We start from the raw sequence: 20,631 nt of genomic DNA, 5'->3' as shown, positions 1-20,631 counted from the left end.
CTGCAAGCTTCCACTGCAGAGGGCACAGTTCAATCCCTGGTTGTAGAACTAAGGTCACGTAAGCCACGCAGTGTGGGAAAAAAAAAAGTCTTTGGTAGATGATCTCAGAAAGAGCAAAATTTAGGAAGAGGTGTGGTAGCACGAGGAGTGGGGGTGAAAGGTGGATACTGTGCAGTTTTCAGGTTGGTGAGGGTGTGAGGAAAGTGAAAGAGGAGAGTGAAAAAGTTGGCTTAAAGCTCAACATTCAGAAAACGAAGATCATGGCATCCGGTCCCATCACTTCATGGGAAATAGATGGGGAAACAGTGGAAACAGTGTCAGACTTTATTTTTGGGGCTCCAGAATCACTGCGGATGGTGACTGCAGCCATGAAATTAAAAGACGCTTACTCCTTGGAAGAGAAGTTATGACCAACCTAGATAGCATATTCAAAAGCAGAGACATTACTTTGCCAACAAAGGTCCGTCTAGTCAAGGCTATGGTTTTTCCAGTGGTCATGTATGGATGTGAGAGTTGGACTGTGAAGAAGGCTGAGCACCGAAGAATTGATGCTTTTGAACTGTGGTGTTGGAGAAGACTCTCGAGAGTCCCTTGGACTGAAAGGAGATCCAACCAGTCCATTCTGAAGGAGATCAGCCCTGGGATTTCTTTGGAGGGAATGATGCTAAAGCTGAAACTCCAGTACTTTGGCCACCTCATGCAAAGAGTTGACTCATTGGAAAAGACTGATGCTGGGAGGGATTGGGGGTGGGAGGAGAAGGGGACGACAGAGGATGAGATGGCTGGATGGCATCACTGACTCAATGGACATGAGTCTGAGTGAACTCTGGGAGTTGGTGATGGACAGGGAGGCCTGGCGAGCTACGATTCAAAAGAGTCAGACACAACTGAGCAACTGAACTGAACTGAAGGGTGTGAGGGAAGAGTGAGCAAGCCCTTTTGTGCAGGAGAGGAGTTTGCAATTATTTAATTTGGATGCAGTAATAAAAAGGTATAGATTAATATATGACAGTCGAGCCTTAAACTGGGAGATTAGAAAAATAGAGTCTAAATAAACAAGGAAGAAAAAAGACATTAACAACGATTTTCCCAAGCCAGAAAAGACAATAAAAAGTTAAAAGATAAATATCAATGACACACAGTAAACTAGAAACATAAGACTAGGTATACCTTTGGCACGCTAAATGTAAGAAGGCTAAATTTTCCTATTAAAAATCATAGAAAATATGCCCTTACAGAAGAAATGGTTGATTACAGACTGGGGCAAAGAAGGTTCAAGATTTTTTTTTTTAATCATAGAAAATATGATCCTGTTTAAACACAAAATAAATAGCTTATTGATTTTAGGAAACACATAGAACGTGGTCCCCAGAAGTGGCTGAAAATTATCTATGAAATTATTAAGAGTAATACCTGGAATAGTAAAACATTTAAAATGCTTAGCAGAACATGCAAAAATTAGAGGAATAGTCTCAAGGTCAAAAAAGTGTTTTGATGTGAATGCAGAACTCCTAGGGGGCACCAGAGCCAGTAGCTGCCCTGAGGGTGTCTGCATGTTCTTATCACCTAGAACCTGCCTTACTAAGAGCTGTAACCTGGATAGAAGGCGGGGCTATATAGCATCAGGACACATGAGGTCTTTACCTCTGTGAGAGAAGGAATATGTCCCTCCATCAAAAGGAAATCATGAGGAAAACTTCAGTCATGATCCTAACTCCAGAAGAATAGAAAAAAGAGTATGCTTTACTGAAAATCAGTCAGCACATGCCTGCCCACCGTGGGACTGAAATTCAAAGTCACTTTACTTTCAGGTCTGGGAAATGTCCACCGGGAAGTTGATTTAAAGGGGTACCAAATTTTAAGATACCTCATGTTGCCTGGTCAACCAGTTTTTTCTGGGGAAAATAAAAAAAGAAGTACTCTAAGTACAGGTCTTGAAAATTTAGAGGAAATTAATGAAATAATACCTCTCAGAAACAATTAATACTTTTACGTGCTTCTCTGATCACTGAAGATACATTTGGTCTGTGATGTTCTAGTTGGTATATTTTAAAACCATCTTTTTAATAAAATTTCATTCTAGATTTTTATGTAACATGTCTTCTCATTTTTTTATGCTAGTGATGAAACTTCATGCACTAACAAACACATGACATATTTTGAAATAAATTGAGGGTTGATTTTAATTTCACTCTTTTTTCCTCTAGGTGGCTTTTACAGTACTTTTTGATTTGGAAGCACTTCTGAAGATATGGTGTTTGGGATTCACTGGATATATTAGCTCATCTCTCCACAAATTCGAGCTGCTACTCGTAATTGGAACCACTCTTCATGCATATCCAGACCTTTATCATTCCCAATTCACATACTTTCAGGTAATACACATAATGCCTGTTTTTCTTTAGAATTGTTTTCTTTCCAGAGAATATACATGCATTCTAACAACTAGATATTGCAACAACCTTAGTAACTACAAACTTGAGATGGGCTCAGTGACACCTTAAATGCCAAAAATAGCACATTCATAAGTCGTAGGGACTTCCTTGGTGGTCCAGAGATTAACACGCTGAGCTTCCAATATAGGGGACGCTGGTTTGATTCCTGGTCAGGGAACTAAGATCTCATGTGTGCTGGTATAACCAAAAATAAATGAGGTAAATCAAATATAATGGGCTTCCCTGGCAGTCTAGTGATTAGGACTCTGTACTTCACTGCAGGGAGCACAGGTTCAATCCCTGGTCAGGAAACTAGGATCCTACATATCTCATGGCATGGCAAGAAATAAATTAAAAATTACTGTTTATAAACTCATAAAAATTCATAGTAATAAATGGGGGTGTTTTTCATACAGTTCATAAAAAGTTAGCACAGTACAATAGACACACATGTTTAATATTCACATGAGGATTATAATCTGAGCATGCATATTAAATTTTGAAATTGATGTATGACTTTATATACAACTTTAATTCCAAGAGTAGACCTCCCTCCTTAATAAGCCTAAATTTGTTTGCTCAACGGTACTTGAAATTGAAACAATAAAAAATAAAACTTAACCTTTACAGAGTATAGTCATACTTTATTATTTTAAAATGCCTATAAATTCCCTTGTGATCATTAAATTATAACATCTGTAATTTTTACTTAATAATAACTGGGTATCTATTGTTTTTAAGTGCATTATATTAAATCATATTACTTCATAACTGTTCAGTAAACAAAAGTGAGTATTAATGTTATGTTCTTTGTTAGCAATAACCATGTGCTGAGTGATATTTTAAATACTTGGTCAAAATATATGTATATGGGATATCCTAATTTTAAAAATCTCAAATATAGTCATTTTGTGAGTCGAAATTTGGTCATTTGTATAATTTGTCATGTAAATATCAGAAGTTGCATTGTTTCCTTAATAGATATTTTCAAGAGTTGGAGAATTAAATGGCAGGAGAATTTCTAAAAACTATGCAGAGAAAGAAGATTCTGATTCCTTAGATGAAAGAAAATACATTCCAACTTCACTGATGAACTTGTTTATTGGTGGTACCGAAGCTGTCATATTCAGAGCAATATTAACTTCAACTGCCAGATTGCAACCTGAAACTGAATACTTCTGATACCTAGAAGAAAGGACATGAAAATACAGTTCACAAAAATGAAAAACATACCCCACAAACACACACAAAAAACTGAGTCTCCAGTAATCACAGCCAAGCATATTGAACTCACAGAGGGCATCATGGTTTGAGCTTTCAGTACTATCAACATCTTTGAGCGAAAATCCCTTGTCACTTGTTGGGTTATATCCTCAGGCTTGGTTATCATAAGTGAGATGGCTGGGGCAGGAGACATACACATTTAAAACTCTTGATACAAAATATGCTTTCCAAGCATGTATCATTATATGCTCTTGGGCACTGCTGTCTAGATTCACAGAATCAACATGTACATTTAGTACCTAATGTTAGAGAATCATTGTACATAATTGCAGAAAATATGCCTCATAGTTAAAGCTAAAACATATCTTTTTTAATAAACCTGTTAAATTAACCAAATTAAGAAAGACATTGATGCCTCTTTCAGCAAGAATACCAGATGAAATATATTCAGGGCTTGCTTTAAAATTATTCACATTCCTCTCAGATAATTTTCCATTGAAATGCTACAAATAGGTCAAAGTTTTGCAAACAAAGATATTTAGTCTAGGATTATTGGTGAGAGGAAAAAATGGGAACTGTTTGAATGATAAATGTGGAATAGCTTGGTAAGCCATATGGAAATTTGACCATAAAAATGATTATGATGAACAGTGGTAAAGAACCCACCTTCCAGTGCAGGAGACATAAGAGACATGGGTTCAATCCCTCAGTCAGGAAGATCCCTTGGAAAAGAGCATGGCAACCCACTCCAGCATTCTTGCCTGGAGAATCCCATTGACAGAGGAGCCTGGAGGGCTACAGTCCATGGGGTCACAAAGAGTCAGACACGACTAAAGCGACTGAGCTCATATAGTAACTTAAAGATATGATTGTTTTATTTACATATAAAACAGTATAAAAGTCTATAACAGGTATAGCTACAAATCCAGCCTATAAATAACATAGGTAGTTTATATATGTTTATAAAACACCTATAAATGAAAAAATGGCTGAAAAGAAATAACCCAAATTATTACAAATTGTTAATAGTCACTATCTCTAGGTTCTTTTCTTCTAGTCTGTTATACACAAAATATCTAAAATTGGTATGCGTGGCTATAATCATTGTATATATATATATACAGAGAGAGAGAGAGAGACATATAGCTATAGATATGGTCACATAATGCCTGGCCAGTGAAGTTTGCATTTTTTTTTTCTGGCCATACCATGAAGCTTGTGGAATCTTAGTTCCCCAACTAGGGATTGAACCAAAGCCCACAACAGTGAGTGCACAGAGTCCTAACCAGTGGACCGCCAGGAACTTCCCAAAGTTAACAATGTTAATGCCTATATAATTTGTAATAGCTTAATTTTTTGTTAGTAGTTGAGTGATTTTCATTCGTCTCTCTGTATCCATGGCCAAGTTTATATTTTTCTAATGAGATCATTAGACACTGCCTCGTTTAGTCTCTCAAGAAGCTTAGATGTCTCAGGATTTTTGCAGATTCACAGATGGGGAACCCACTGTCTTGAACAGATTGGTTCTTTATGGGCTGACTTTGATCTCCCTGGTTGGTCTTCAGGCTTGTTTCTCATCTCACTTGACCTTGCTTCATCATGTTGGCAGCAGTTCTTCCCGGAGTGGATGTCACATTTTTCATATTTATACAAAGTCAACATTTGAGTGCAAAATGTCTCCCTTTTTATCCGTCATCTCTGAGAGTTGATATTCAGTTGAGTTGCTCAGTCATGTCCAACTCTTTATGACCCCATGGACTGCAGCACGCCAGGCTTCCCTGTCCATCAACAACTCCCACAGCTTGCTCAAACTCATGTCCATCAAGTCAGTGATCCCATCCAACCATCTCATCTTCTGTTGTCCCCTTCTCCTCCTGCCGTCAATATCTGTGTGCAAAACATCTCCCTTATATCAGTTATCTCTGAGAGTTAGTATCACCCGTCTATTTATCCAAGTGGTATTTCCGAAACACCTCCTATGTGTCAGGCACAGTTCCAGACTTGAGGGAGAGAGGTGAGCAAGACAGAGAAGATCCCCACCTTGGGAAACTGGCATTCTAGACAGCAAGCATTTCACATGCAAGTTCATGAAGGGAATAGCAGTGCTGGAAATGCGATTCAGAAGGAGCAAGTGGGGTGAAAAGGAGAAGCTGTGGGGTGAGGGTGCTGTTTTGGCTAAGTTTGTCCAAGGAAGCCCTCTTTCAAGAGGGGACATTTGGGCAGAGAAAGAGCAAATCTTGAGAAGGTCTGTGGGGGACACATTCCAGGTAGAGAGAACCACGTGACCCCTGTCTTGAGGGGAACGTGTGCTTGATGGAGTGAACAGAGGCAGCATTGTCCCACTGAAAGTCGCAGAATCTTTACATAATGGTGAAGAATCTGCCTGCAGTGCAAGAGACCCAGGTTTGATCCTTGGGTCGGGAAGATCCTCAGGAGAAGTGAATGGCAACCCACTCCAGGCTTCTTGCCTGGAGAATTCCATGGAGAGAGGAGTCTGGCGGGCTGTAGTTCACGAGTTGCAAAGAGTCGGACCCGACTGAGCGACTAACACTTTTACTTTCATCTCTGGTTCTAACATAGCAGAGTGAGGACACTGGCTGGTACTTTTTGTGCACCTAGGGTGTGCAGACACCCTGCCAAGTTCATGTTTCCATTTGTTTCTTGGTAGATAGAGAATATACGTGTAAACTGCTTCCTTGGAGACTGAGTAACTCACCAAAGACCACACAGCCAGCAACTGGTGGAAACTCATTCCCAAGAGGTTTAATCTCGTAGTTCACATTCTTCTATTTTAAAGACTTTTTTTTTTTTGATGTGGACCATTTTTAAAGTCATTATTGAATTGGTTACTGTATTGTTTCTGTTTTGTGGCTGTGGGGCTCATGGGATCTTTGCTCCCCGACCAAGGATCAAACCCACATTCAAAGGGAAATTTTTACCACTGGAACATCAGAGAAATCCCCCCAGTAGTTCATGTTCTTAACCACGCAGTTTTTACAGTCGTGCCGTGGCTGTGCATCCAGTCATGTCCGACTCTATGCAACCCCATGGGCTGTAGCCAGCCAGGCTTCTGCATTGACAGGCAGATTCTTTGCCACCTGGGAAGCCCAACTTTTACAGTATCTCACTATTAATCAGCAGAGTGACTTTTAATGACAGACTTAGAAATGTGACCAAGAAAATATGCTTTAAGAACAACCACAGAATGTCCTACCGTGCTTATCTTTGAATGTCTGATGTACTTTATTTTGTATCTGTTTTAATACAGAATCCAAAGGCTTTATTGGGTAGACAGAGTGAAAAGCAGACTTATCCTCAAATAAATGAAAGGCGTAATTAGAGTCACCGATAAGGATTCTGCCTTGCCACGATGCAGGCTTACCCCCTCTGAAAACGCGGATCAAATCACCAGTGCGGGAATTGTGTTAAGTTCTATTTCTTCCAGCTAGTGAAATATTAATTTATCAAAATCGCACAGATGTACATAGGCTGTTTTCATTAGAATTTGGGACACGATTCAGAATTGCTTAGGCAGTCTTTCAAATATGATTTTAATTCAAGTGGAGGAAACACAGGGTTCTGTGAGTGATAGATCAGTTAAATTGTTCCTGTGAACTTTCCTGGACTCAGCTGTTTAACGATTAGATAGTGAATCATTTATGTCTGAGAATAAATAAGTCTGATAAATATGTAAAACTTTTCATATTATTATTCTGGATGTTAATACGAGTGTTACTTTTAATAGTTCTTATGATAAAGCTGTTTGTTATTTGCAAAAATGACCCAAGTGTAATATGCTCTGGTTTGAAAGTCCTTGTTAAAAATTATAGTGGGAAAAATTGGTAACTTAAACCTGTCTGTGGTATAAATGTTTAATTTGAACAATATTATTTCTCACATAAATTTTCCTCTTTTTGTGTGTATTGTGTGGTGGGTGGGTGTTCAGTCGCTCAGTCAAGTCTGACTCTTTGCGACCCCATAGACTATAGCCCTCCAGACTCCTCTGTCCATGGGATTTCCCAGACAAGAATAGTGGAGTGGGTTGCCATTTCCTTCTCCAGGGGAATCTTCCCAACCTAGGGTTCAAACCCACTTCTCCTGTGTCCCCTGCACTGGCAGGAGTTAGATTCTTTACCACCAAGCCACCTGGGAAGTGTTTTAAATGAATATGAATGACATCTACATTTTGTCAACTTCTTTGAACATTTGTCCATTAGTTGATTAGACATGCAGCTGCAATGTTCTGCAGACAACAGGAATAAGATTCACTATCAGTACATGTGCAGGGTAAGTTGCTTCTGTCATGTTCGACTCTGATATCCTATGGACTATAGCCCACCAGTAGTTCCTGTTAATTCAGAATCTGGTGGTAGGAGATAAGTGTGACTTCAGAGATGGCAAATTCACAGGTTAATATGGTATCTCTGGGACTCGGTCCGTGTCTCCACTCACCTTTCTTCTGTGTTGTTGGTATAATGCTTAAGCTGTCTTTCTCCATATGGTGGCAAAGAAGGTCCCTAGAAGCTCGGGATTTATATGGCTCTTATAGTAATTCCAGTTGGGGATTAAATATATAGGATACTTCTTCTAGGCCCCACAGAAGTTCTGATGACTGAGGTCATTGTGAATACTCTGGCCAGGCTTGGATTGTGGAGGTCAGGGAGTCCCTTCTGGGCCTCATAGATTAAGAGCAGAGTAGAAATGATTTGCCAAAGGAAAATCAGAAGGATTAGCAAGCTAGGGTTGCTGGAAAAGATCCAAACTCATGTTTTTATTTGTGTAAAAATTTTAATATAAGCTTTTAAAGCATTTCCTTTTCCTTACCGTATTCTGTTTTCTCCTGAGAAGCCTTCAAAGATACCTTAAGTTCGTATTGATATTGAACCATCTTGAACTACTGTTTCAATTATCATCTTTCATTTATACCAAGACCACAGTTTTTCTATTTTAACATCTCTAAACTGGAATCTGTCTACCCTGGTGACTCAGACGGTAAAGATTCTGCCTGTAAGGCAGGAGACCCCAGTTCGATCCCCGGGTAGGGAAGATCACTTGGAGAAGGAAACAGTAACCCAAGCCATTATTCTTGCCTGGAGAATTCCATGGACAGAAGGGCCTGGCAGGCTGCTACAGTCCATGGGGTCTCAAAGGGTCAGATGCGACTGAATGACTAACACTTTCAAACTGGGATCTGCCTTATAATCAGTGATGTGTTATACTTAAATCAGCAGCATTTTCAATTTCTTAATAGCACATTAAAAAAAAAAATCAATGGCATCTTAGACTTGTAGAAAAATGTTACTTTTCCATACTTTATACTTCAACTTTTAATTATATTCTACTTTATGCTTTTAATCTTATACCCTTAAGAGCTATGCCTTTGTATTATATTAACACTCAGTGTGTAATAGGAATAGCCATTGAATCTTATTTGTCCACTGTGTTTGGCACATAATAGTATTTTTTAAGTGAATGAGAAAATTACTTACGTGTGGGAGTTTTTGCATATATATTCGAAACATGTAAACGTGTGTTTAGATAACCAGCTAAGCACAGGTTCTAAAAAGTTCTAAAAAATAATGAAGTTCTAAAAATACAGGGCTTGGATAAGATTGATGTGTGTTTTCTCCAGTTGGTGAGTGAGTGAAAGTCATTCAGTTGTGTCCTTCTCTTTGTGACCCCATGGACTGAAATCCACCCCCCCGCCCGCCCCCCCCCGCCCCCCCCTCCCCCCGGCGCCAACTCAACTCCTCTGTCCATGGAATTCTCCAGGCAAGAATAATGGAATGGGCTGCCATTTCCTTCTCTGAGGGGATCTTTCTGACCTGGGGATCAAAACCAAGTCTCCTACATTGCAGGCGAATTCTTTACCATCTGAGCCCCCAGGGAAGCCACCTGTTCCCTGTGGTCATCCAGAAAGCCAGCCTATTGGGTTGGTTTGAAGCTGTCACCTTTTATATGAAGCTTTTATTTCTGACCCAAATGGGCAACTCCAGTTCTCATCGCCCAGCTAGAGGAGGGTATAACAAGTGTCCAGGCCAAATGTATTTAATTTCATGGTTCCTGTTTAGTTCCCATTTAATCCACCTTGTCTGACCATATACTCAGTCTACATCCCAGCATCTCTGAATCTGGAGTTCCTCAAAGAATTCTAAAAATGCACATGCCAAAACTCAATTGCCAGTGAGAGCAAGAAGGAAATACATAGGAGAGTAAAGTGAATGTAAGGGTCTGTACTGAACGGAAAGGGTCTGTTAAATCCGTAAAAGTAGACCAGATCAGAGGTTGAGAGCTTCTACAGAGTGAACTATACAGAATAAGACACATGTCATTATATTTTGTACCAACTGCTCAGAATAAAAACAATTGAAATATTAAAGAAAAAAATAAGGTGTAAAAATTACTTCCTCTCACATTCCATAGGTCTGAACCTAATCCACCAGCCACGCTTGTAAGTGGGGCTAGAAAATGCAGCTTATAACCCTGGGCAACTAATTGCTAGGCTACAATTCAGAAAGTTCTGTTAATTAAAGGAAGGATAGAATGGGTCTTATAGTAACAGTCTAGCCATGAATAAAGACTCCCTGATGGAAAGATTTTTAAAATTGCTTTATGACTGTACAGTAATCCCTAGGAAGGGCTATTTTATGATAATGAATATAGCTAGTATTGAACTAATGTTTTCTTTGGTATTTGAACATTACGAAAAATTGTCAGCTTTATTTCAACAGTAGTGTTAATTAATGCCACTTTGAATTATCACAGCATATGTTAAAACAGTGAGTTTTCACCATTTTCCTGCCTTCATTCCTTTGGGATTTGTTGAGTTCTTATTGTACAGCAGGCACTGAACTAGGCTAATATCTTAGATCTTGAAGTGTTTCATCACTAAATACTCAGATGGAAAATGCGATTTTATAGAGTGCTATAAAAAATGCGATTTTATTATGAACTTATTTAAGATTCAGCATTAACGGTCGAGTGTGTGTGTTTTTCTCTCCTACAACAGGTTCTTCGGGTCGTTCGGCTTATTAAGATCTCACCTGCATTAGAAGACTTTGTGTACAAGATCTTTGGTCCTGGGAAAAAGCTAGGGAGTCTGGTTGTGTTTACCGCCAGCCTCTTGATCGTTATGTCGGCGATTAGCCTGCAGATGTTCTGCTTTGTCGAAGAGCTGGATCGATTCACGACATTCCCAAGGGTAAGAACAAAAAATGCAGTCAGTGTAATTCAGTTACTTTTATTTTAGTAATAATGCTTAACGTCAACGTCATTTCACTTTAGCCGAGGCTTAAAAAATAGTGACTTTTTTAATAACTTGGAGTAATTCAATTTTAATATTCACAGTGGTCTCTTCTACAGAATACAGGTGTCTGAGCACATTTTCAGCATTGTCAGATTATGTGTCAATTCTAAAATTCTGGAAACAATCTAACAGAATGAGATGCAGAAACCAATAAAGATGGATGATAGGGTTCTTAGTACCTATAAATGAAAATATAGCAGAATTTTTAAATTATTAATTTTAAAATGTTTGAAGTTTGCCTTTATGTGTTTGTGAGAGGTAACATTTTAAATTCGTTTTACAGTTCATGTATATTTTATGTCAGGCATAATCTAGAAGAGACTTTTGATTTTCAATATATAAATTTCATAAACTCTTCAGATTTGAATTGTCTTTAAAAGATCATCTAGTTCATATCTCTATATTCTCATTAAGATTCACTTAGGTTGAAAAGAAAGTTAAAAACCAATCAATCAATAAAAAAAATAATCAGTCCCTAATCAGAAGGACCCTGAAATTTAACTCCATGAAGATTTAGAAATATGAAAAAAATATAATGACCAAGGCAAAGTTTATCACCATAAACTGAAATAATAAGGTCTGTTATATGAGAAGAATTGTCTTGGGATAAGAACAACAAATAATACATCCAAAAAAAAAAAAAAACCTCTAAGGGTAAAGTTATCTGTAACATAATGGATAGACTAATATAGCCTGGGTTGTTTTTTTTTAATCTTAAGAGATAGACTAATAAATTCTGGGTTATTGTTTTGTTTTGTTTTGTTTTTAATCTTGTACTAAATGTGTTACTCATCGCCAAGCATCTATTGAGTGTCTATCAAAAACCAGGCAGTCTTGGTGATCCTGAGATATAAATGCAATTCAGTTCCCAGTCTTCAGGAATTCCAGTAGAGAGGCAGGTAATCACTAAGCAAATATCAAGCAGGACGGGCTTTGATAAAGGCAAACACTGGGAACCCAGAGGGAAGGTGCACAGCCAGGGGTGGAAAAATCCAGAAAGACTGTGGAACAGGAGGTTAGTGAAGAAGAGCAGGATGAAGCCGGATGAAGTGCAGAGAACAGTGTTTTTTCCGGGGCTTGTGCTGAAGGTCTGAAGTGAGCCATGTCTTGTTCCAGAACTTAAAGGAGAAAGAACAGTCGATGTCAAGAGGAGGACATAAAGCCAAGGAACTTTTAAGTGGATGAAAGCATGATCGTGATTAAATGTTGATAAGAGAGCGCAAGGAGGGGGCAACAAAGATGGCGCGAGGTCAGGAGAAGGGCGGCAGGCGGTTTCCAGAGGCAGCTGCAGGGCCCGGCACTGGGATTGCCCTGAGGCAGGTGTTGAGCCGGCAGGTGTCGAGGTGGTCTTGGAGGACAGTGAGCCCAACGTCATGGCGAGCCTTGGTTCACTCACTGCCCCAGTGCAGGCGGCAGCTAGGAGCGGGCGTGGCTGCCTGGGTCCCCTTCTGCCCACTGGGCAGGGCAGGGTGAGGGGCTGGTGGATCGGCCCTGGTGTGGAGGGGAGAGAGGGGCCTGGGCATTCCCTGGGAGTCCTGAACAAAGCTCCTGCCCTCTTATGGGCCAGGGAGTGGGGGTAAGGGTGGGGGGCATGCCTAGAGGAAGGGCTGGGAGTGAAAATATACTAAGTCAAGGTGGGGAAAAGTGCTGAACACCACCATGAGAAGCCCCTCCGAGGAGAGGCCAGGAAGCCAGAGACCTGAGCAGGCAGCCTGGGGGCCTCTCATTCCCTGAAACTCCCTCCAGAGACTGTGGTGCAGGGCTGTGCCCGAGACCGAGGGGCAGGGCAGCTTCCCTCCCGCAGGGACCTTCCAGGCAAAGCCTGGTCGTTGCCCATGGTCAGGCCGCTTAGGATTGGCCTGGAACCAGACTCCCCTACAGGAAAGCCTGCTCTTCCTCCAGGGACAGAGGGATGCAAGCAAAGATGACAATGTCGTCATCAAGGCCAGCTTGTCCTAGGCTGCCCCCTCGTTGCCCCCTCATGGGGTAAATACAAAGAGCAGCCCGCCATCTTTGTTATCTGTCTTCACCATCCATCCCTCAGGCCTGACTAAGGGTCAGCCATTGTTCTGGGCAAGGGGGTACTAAGTGGAAACAGCCTGTATTTGTTTATTGCACAGACCTATCTTAATTTCATAATTTATTTCACTTTTCACCCTTTCTTCTCATTTCACATGACCAATTTTATATCCTTTACCCCAAACCTCTTTTTGGAGTGCAGAATATTCCAGGTGTTTTAAGAGTGATATCTCACTCCAGAATTGTCTCAGTCAGCCCCCCCGTAACCAATGCGTTAATATTTCTATAGCAAAACATCAGCCTTCAGACAAATAAGGATCAGTTCAGTTCAGTTCAGTCACTCAGTCATATCCGACTCTTTGTGACCCCATGAACTGCAGCACGCCAGGCCTCCCTGTCCATCACCAACTCCCGGAGTCCACCCAAACCCATGTCCATTGAGTCAATGATGCCATCTAACCATCTCATCCTCTGTCATCCCCTTCTCGTCCTGGCCCTAATCCTTCCCAGCATTATGGTCTTTTCCAATGAGTCAACTCTTCACATGAGGTGGCCAAAGTATTGGAGTTTCAGCTTAAGCATCAGTCCTTCCAATGAACACCCAGGACTGGTCTCCTTTAGGATGGACTGGTTGGATCTCCTTGCAGTCCAAGGGACTCTCAAGAGTCTTCTCCAGCATCATAGTTCAAAAGCATCAATTCTTCAGCGCTCAGCTTTCTTCACAGTCCAACTCTCACATCCATACATGACCACTGGAAAAACCATGGCCTTGACTAGATGGACCTTTGTTGACAAAGTAATGTCTCTGCTTTTAAATATGCTATCTAGGTGGTTCATAACTTTCCTTCCGAGGAGTAAGCATCTATTATAAATAATACAATAAATAAGTCGTAGGTCAGGTCAGACTTTTGCCACTGAATGAGCTACCAGCAAAACACAACAAAACACCTTTGGATATTTTCAAAGTGTTTTGAATGTTGAAATTGGAAATAAAAGCTGTGGGCCTGCATACGAAATCATCCTGGATAAGAGTCTGTACTTCCCACTCCATTACTTTTTAGTTGAGATCAGTCACTCTGTTGTATCTGACTCTTTGTGACCCCATGGACTATAGCCCTCTAGGCTCCTATGTCCATGGGATTTTCCAGGGAGAATACTAGAGTGGGTTCCCATAAGACACCAAACAAATTATACTTTAAACTTTTTTTTTACATCTAAAATATAGGCAAAATGGGACTTCCCTGGTGGTCCAGTGGCTAAGACTTTGCCTTCCAATGTAGAGGGTGTAGGTTGGATCCTCGGTCAGGCAGCTAAGATCCCACATGCCACGTGGTCAAAAAATAAAACAGAAGCAGTATTGTGCCAAATTCAATAACTTCAAAAATGGTCCACATCAAAAAATCTTAAAATACTGGCAAAAATGATATTTTCCTCATCATATTGTGTGTGTTGAATTATATATAAACAATCCAACCCTGGGCTTAGAAAGCATTAGAAAAAAAAAAAAGTGACATCCTATGTAATATATTTGAAATTGGCATAATACAGAGGCTACTCAATATTAAAAACAAGGCTGCTTTAGATCCCTTGGGATTTGCTCTGTTTCTCTAGCTATAATAGTAATCAAGGAACATTGCACTTTCAGATCTCCCAATTACTCAGTTGTGCTTCTCTGCCTGATTACTGTGACCATCTTAATGAAAGCAGCCAGTGACTAGGGAGCCCCCTAATCAGTTTTCCAGCAGCTGACAGTGTTGACACAGGAAGGGACTGGCTTTCTCCTTGCATATGGATGCAGTTAAGAGTTAAATCCCCGAAACCTAATCAAATTTTACAAGAAATGTTAACAGTATTACAATTACAAAAAGCAGTCATTATCATTCCAAGTCAAAGCACCATCCACTGGTGACACTTGCCTGATAGGAAGGGATCAAGAAAGATGGTTATAAACACAAGCCAGCTATGCTTGATTTCTGTGGTCTTGCTTTCTTTCCTGCTCATGAGATGTGTCTCTCTGTACTCAATGGTTGGGTGTTGAGGTGTGTGCTAAGTCACTTCATCCGTGTCCAACTCTGGGAGACCCCATGGACTGTAGCCCACCAGGTTCCTCTGTCCATGGAACTCTCCAGGCAAGAATAATGGAGTGGGTTGACATTTCCTTCTCCAGGGGACCTTTCCCATCCAAGGATCGAACCCCAGTCTTCTGCACTGCAGTTTCTTTACCGACCAAGCTACCAGGGAAACCCAGCATTTGTGCCTGAAAGATCAGTATTGGGGCTGTTTTCTGGAAGTTGACCTTGACGCAGCCATCCAGGGCAGGTATAGTCTCTCCAGGGAAACAGGACTAGATGTAAAACCAAACCCTGATTTGGCTGGACCTGACTGTGTCTTGGGCTCCAGCAACCTGCCGTGAGATGCCTCTAGGAGGAGCTGACATGGACACGAAAGCTGGTTTCCCGTCCAAATCCCAGGAAGAGAGCCCTGGAGGGACAGAGGGACAGTGAGACAACAGCAACCTGGGCAAACTCAGTGACTGCCCAGCGCCTTGACCCTCTGATGCAGCTCCACCCACGCGGAAAACCCAGTGCTTCCTGAACTGAAAGGATGCTAAAGGAATTAGCATTATTGCACCAGTGCCCCATGGGCCTCCTTGCCTAGCACTGCAGCTCATTCTCCATTTGCATTAAAGCTGCAAATTTGCACCTTCTTAGGTATGAATTCGGAGAAGGCAATGGCACCCCACTCCAGTACTCTTGCCTGGAAAATCCCATGGATGGAGGAGCCTGGTGGGCTGCAGTCCATGGGGTCGCTAAGAGTCGGACACGACTGAGTGACTTCACTTTCACTTTTCACTTTCATGCACTGGAGAAGGAAATGGCAACCCACTCCAGTGTTCTTGCCTGGAGGATCCCAGGGACGGGGGAGCCTGGTGGGCTGCCGTCTATGGGGTCGCACAGAGTCGGACACGGCTGAAGAGACTTAGCAGCAGCAGCAGCAGCAGGTATGAATTATCTCGTGCCATTCCCCCATTTAAAGTGCTTCAAGATCCTCCTTTCCCTCAAGATAACAATCATTTTAATAGGGTTTTCAGTATCTTTTCATCTCTGGCCCCACTTACCTCTTTGGACTCAGATTTCAGGATTTCCTCCAGCATCCCTTTCAAAGGCAGAGATGGTGTCTGTCTTTTTTTTTTTTTTCTTTTTAATGCTGTGAGTCATGTGAAATCTTAGTTCCCCAACCAGAAATCGAACCCACAGTCCCTGCAGTGGAAGCTCAGAGTTTTAACTACTAGACCACCAGGGAAGTCCATCCTGATGGTGTCCATCTTGCTCATTTAAATCCTCCATGTTCCACACAACCATTGCCACAGGGTAGCTGGTGAATAGATGTTTGAATGAAGGATGAATAATGATGCTGGACCAAAGCAAACCTCTCTGATCCTCCCACGCCTTATCAGCTCAGCAGGGCAGATTCCTTCTTCACTGTTGTCCACAGCTCTGGGAACCCCCTTAGCCTCCATCATGCCCCTCACCCTTCTCCCATCAGCACTGTTAGCATAATTCTGTCAGAATGCTTTGGCTCCCAGTAGTAGAAAATTGACTCCAACCGACTTAAACAATTAGGAAATTCATGTCACAAAATTCAAGAGATTAGGTAGACTTTAGGAAGCCAGGACTCTGAATCTTCCATGGAAATTCTCTCAGGTGTTGTCATGGGTTGACTTACGTGCCCCTAAAGACATGCTGAAGGTCTAACCCCCAGGATCCCAAAAATCTGGCCTTATCTGGAAATAGAAGTGATCAGGTTAAAACAAGATCCTTAGGGTGAATTCTGATCCAATATGGCCGACATTCCATACAAAGGGGAGCATTTGACACCCACACAGACATACACGGAGAGAAGACGATGTGAAGAAGCACACAGGGAACGTGGCCATGTGACTGGCAGGGCTTCTACAAGCCAGGGAGCCCCAAGGATTGCTAGCAAGAGCCCAAAGCAGAAGAGGCAAGGGAAACCCTTCCGAGGGAGGCTTCAGAGGAGGCGTGGTCTTGCCAACAGCTTGATTTCTGACTGCCATAGCCTCCAGAACTATGAGAATACATTCCCATTGTTTGAAACCACCTAGTTTTAGGTACCAGCAACCCTAGCAAACCGATGTAGTTTCCTTCTCTGTGTGATATCTTTGTGTGAACAGAATGGATGCCCCATTTCTGGACTTCATGATGAAATCTCGAAGAAGAAGGACATCGGCTCCACCCAGGTCTCCTCCTTAGAAGCAAGGTCACCTTTTCCAGTACCTTCACCCCCACAACCTCCATGCCCCACCCTCTCATCAGCAGGATTGGGTCACTTGGTCACTACTGAACAAATCCCTACACGATGGCTGGATTGTCTTGGATTCATCATAGGGGGAAGAAATGGATACTGGGGGGACAGCCATAGAAACTACGGTAATACTCAGCCCCCAAACCTGAAGATTTCTCTCTCTCGTCTCTGCCGCCAAAGCTCCTGTATGTCTTGTGCAACTGGGGGATGTAGATAGATGAGGGGAAGGATGGGGTCTGGTGTCTATTTTCTCTCCCAGCAACAGCTGGGCCCCAGCTTCTTTCCAAGATGCTCAAATGGGACCTGCCAGAAAGCCAGCATAGGACCTGGCGCATACTGGACTCTCGCTTTCCCTCTGTTTATGGTTCCTTCTGTCGCATGCTGCCAACACACATGCAAAGTCTCTTCTCCTCTACTTACTTTACAAGTATCTTGAAGTTGATAGCACTGTGATCTCGCCTCCTGACACCTCCCAGAGCACTTATTAACGCTGTGTTGGGACTTCCCTGGTGGTTCAGTGGCTAAGACTCCATGCTCCCCAAGTAGGGGGCTCGGGTTTGATCCCTGGTCAGGGAACCAAATCCCACATGCCCCCACTAAGAATTGCACATGCCACAACTAAAGATCCCGCATGCCGCAACTTAGACCCGGCACAGCCAAATAAATAGAGAAGCATTAAAAAAAAACAAAATCCACTGTGTCACGGGATGGGTGGCGCTGGAAAGCAGAGAGAGGGGAAACAGCCAGTGGAGCCTCGGCAGAAACCCTGGATGTGGAGAGGAGCCTAAATGTTTCCAGTGAAAAAGAGAGAATGACATATTGATGCAATTTAATAAAACAACTTTGTCATCTCGAGCCAATAACTTTCTCTTCTAATTTGGACCAAGCAGACACTTTGCTAAGTAGAAATAATGAGATTAAGTCCTGCTGTGAGGCAGTATCCCGCTGTTCCTCCTTTGTTGGGACTAATAGGTTATATTATAAGAACAATTAGATTAGCTTTTCACGAAGGAACAACCCATACAGGTCAGGAGACAGCTTGCTCTAGGCAGGTTGCCACCCAGCTTTCTGTAGCAAAGACAAAAACAATTGGCGTTTTCTAGTGGTTGCCTGACCAAAGGTTCTGTGCACAGTTTCACTACAGTTTTTTTTTTCTTTTTTAAAAATTTTATCGATTTTTAATTGGAAGATAATTGCTTTACAATATTGTGTTTCTGCCATACATCAACATGCATCAACCATAGATATACATATGTGCCCTCCCTCCTGAACCTCCTTGCCACCTCCCACCCCATCCCACCCCTCTAGGTCATCACAGAGCCCTCCCTTGAGCTCCCTGGGGCATACAGCAAATTCCCACTGGCTACCTCTTTTACACACAGTAATGTATATGTTTCCACGCCACTCTTCATTCAGCCCACCCTCTCCTTCCTGTCCAGTGCCAGCCGAGAGCCTATTATACAAAGTGAAATAACTCAAAAAGAGAAAAGCAAAGTTATTGTATATGAATGTGTATATGTGGAATCTAGAGAGATGGTGCTGAGGAACCTGTTTGCAGAGCAGCAATGGAGTGACTATGGTTTTGTTCTGTTTATCCTTCCACGTAGTATACAAAGCAATTTTAGGATGTTGCTAAAATACTTGCAATGGGGACTTCACTGGCAGCCCTGTGGTTGAGACTCCACACTTCCACTGTAGGAAGCATGGGTTCGATCCCTGGTTGGGGAGCTAAGATCTCCAATGCTACAGGGCATGGCCAAAAAATAAGTAAAGGTCAAAATCGATGCAAAAAAAATCCATGATGAACAAAAAATCAAAATCAAAATAATGATAATAATGAATACTTAGACTAAACATCCACTGTAGACCTTTAATCAGATCGATATCTTTATTCCTTTTAATTTCCTACTAAAATAATAGTAAATAGGCCTAGTTTTATTCATAAATAATAATACACTACTTTCCATAACACAGATAATTGAATTTTTTTCCAATCAGACCCCAAATTTAATGCAATTGCAAATTATATTTGAATGAGAATAATCATCCAGCTTTCTTTTTTTTAACTTTTTATTTTGTGTTGGAGTATAGCTGATTAACAATGTTGTGATAGTTTCAGATGAACATCGAAGGGACTCAGCCATATATATATATCCATTCTCCCCAAGGAACTTGAATTTTAATATTATTTATTTGATATGTTTTCTTAATTTGCATTCTCTAAATGCTAATTACTTGCTCTATTGAATTTTCACTTATAAAATCATGTCCAAAGGAGTTATACAATATAAGAAGTAAATGCTATTAAATACTTAATTACAAATTAATTTTCCTGTTTCCTTTCACCACCAGAATGGCTAATCATGCTTTTAGTTGCATTGAAAGAATTACTGAGAAATTTGAAGAAACAACTTGTCCCTTCATTTTTTTTCAACATTTGCAAGATGTAGGATTTGACTACGTTTTTCATACATTTGGGATTTCTGTTCAAAGGGTTAATTAGTTCAACTGATATTGCTGAAATCTTTATTAATTTTTGTTTCTACTGTTTTACAGTCTTCCATATATTTTTTGATTTTTTTCATGATCTGTTAGAGGCATGCAAAGGTATATAGAGAATAATAAGATGTATTCTTCTGTGGCCATATGCAGTTTAAAAAGCAGATTAATGGGACTTCCCTGATGGTCCAGTGGGTAAGACCTCCAAGCTTCCAGTCCAGGGCGTGTGCGTTCGATCCCTGGTTGGGGGACTAAGATCCCACATGCTTCATGGAGCGACCACAAAAATAAATCAATAAATCATCTTATTAAAAAAAAAAAAAGCAGGTTAGCAATGGATCTGAAGTCCTGGAACACCATCCCCTCACCTCTCTCCCACCTTTCCCATAGTGAACTACTTTTCTGAACTTGATGTTTTTCTTAGTATCAATACATCCCTGTACACTATTAACGCATGAATAGGCATCAACTGAGACTCACCTGTCGTTTCGTGTGATTTAAATTCACCTTGTGTATCATACTGGACTGTTTCTCCTGCTAACTGCTTTTTTGGCTCAGCACTCTGTGAGATTTACCAATATGAGTGAGTACATGATGTAGCTATATTTTATGTATTGCTGTTGGGGTATAATATGCAACTCTACATTGCATCATATGATGCTGGGAAAGATGGAAGGCAAAAGGAGAAGGGGACAACAGAGGATGAGATGTTTAGATAGCATCACTGACTCAATGGCCATGAAATTAAGCAAACTCTGGGAGATAGTGAAGGACAGAGGAGGACTGGCATGCTGCAATCCATGGGGTCACAAAGAGTCAGGC

At 41.3% G+C, this 20,631-nt stretch overlaps 1 protein-coding gene across 2 annotated transcripts in view; it reads left to right on the top strand.

Moving 5' to 3' along the window:
- NALCN (sodium leak channel, non-selective) overlaps nt 1–20,631 on the top strand; it is a 280,814-nt gene that overhangs the window by 112,197 nt on the left and 147,986 nt on the right. For both annotated transcript variants that reach the window (XM_068984391.1, XM_068984390.1), the window contains 2 exons: nt 2,208–2,375; nt 10,669–10,860. In XM_068984391.1, the coding sequence (XP_068840492.1) occupies nt 2,208–2,375; nt 10,669–10,860 (360 nt within the window). The remainder of the gene's footprint in view (nt 1–2,207; nt 2,376–10,668; nt 10,861–20,631) is intronic.

The sequence above is a fragment of the Capricornis sumatraensis genome, chromosome 12 (genome assembly GCF_032405125.1).
Source record: "Capricornis sumatraensis isolate serow.1 chromosome 12, serow.2, whole genome shotgun sequence".
Taxonomy (NCBI): domain Eukaryota; kingdom Metazoa; phylum Chordata; class Mammalia; order Artiodactyla; family Bovidae; genus Capricornis; species Capricornis sumatraensis.
This window is presented reverse-complemented; position numbering and strand designations above follow the sequence as displayed.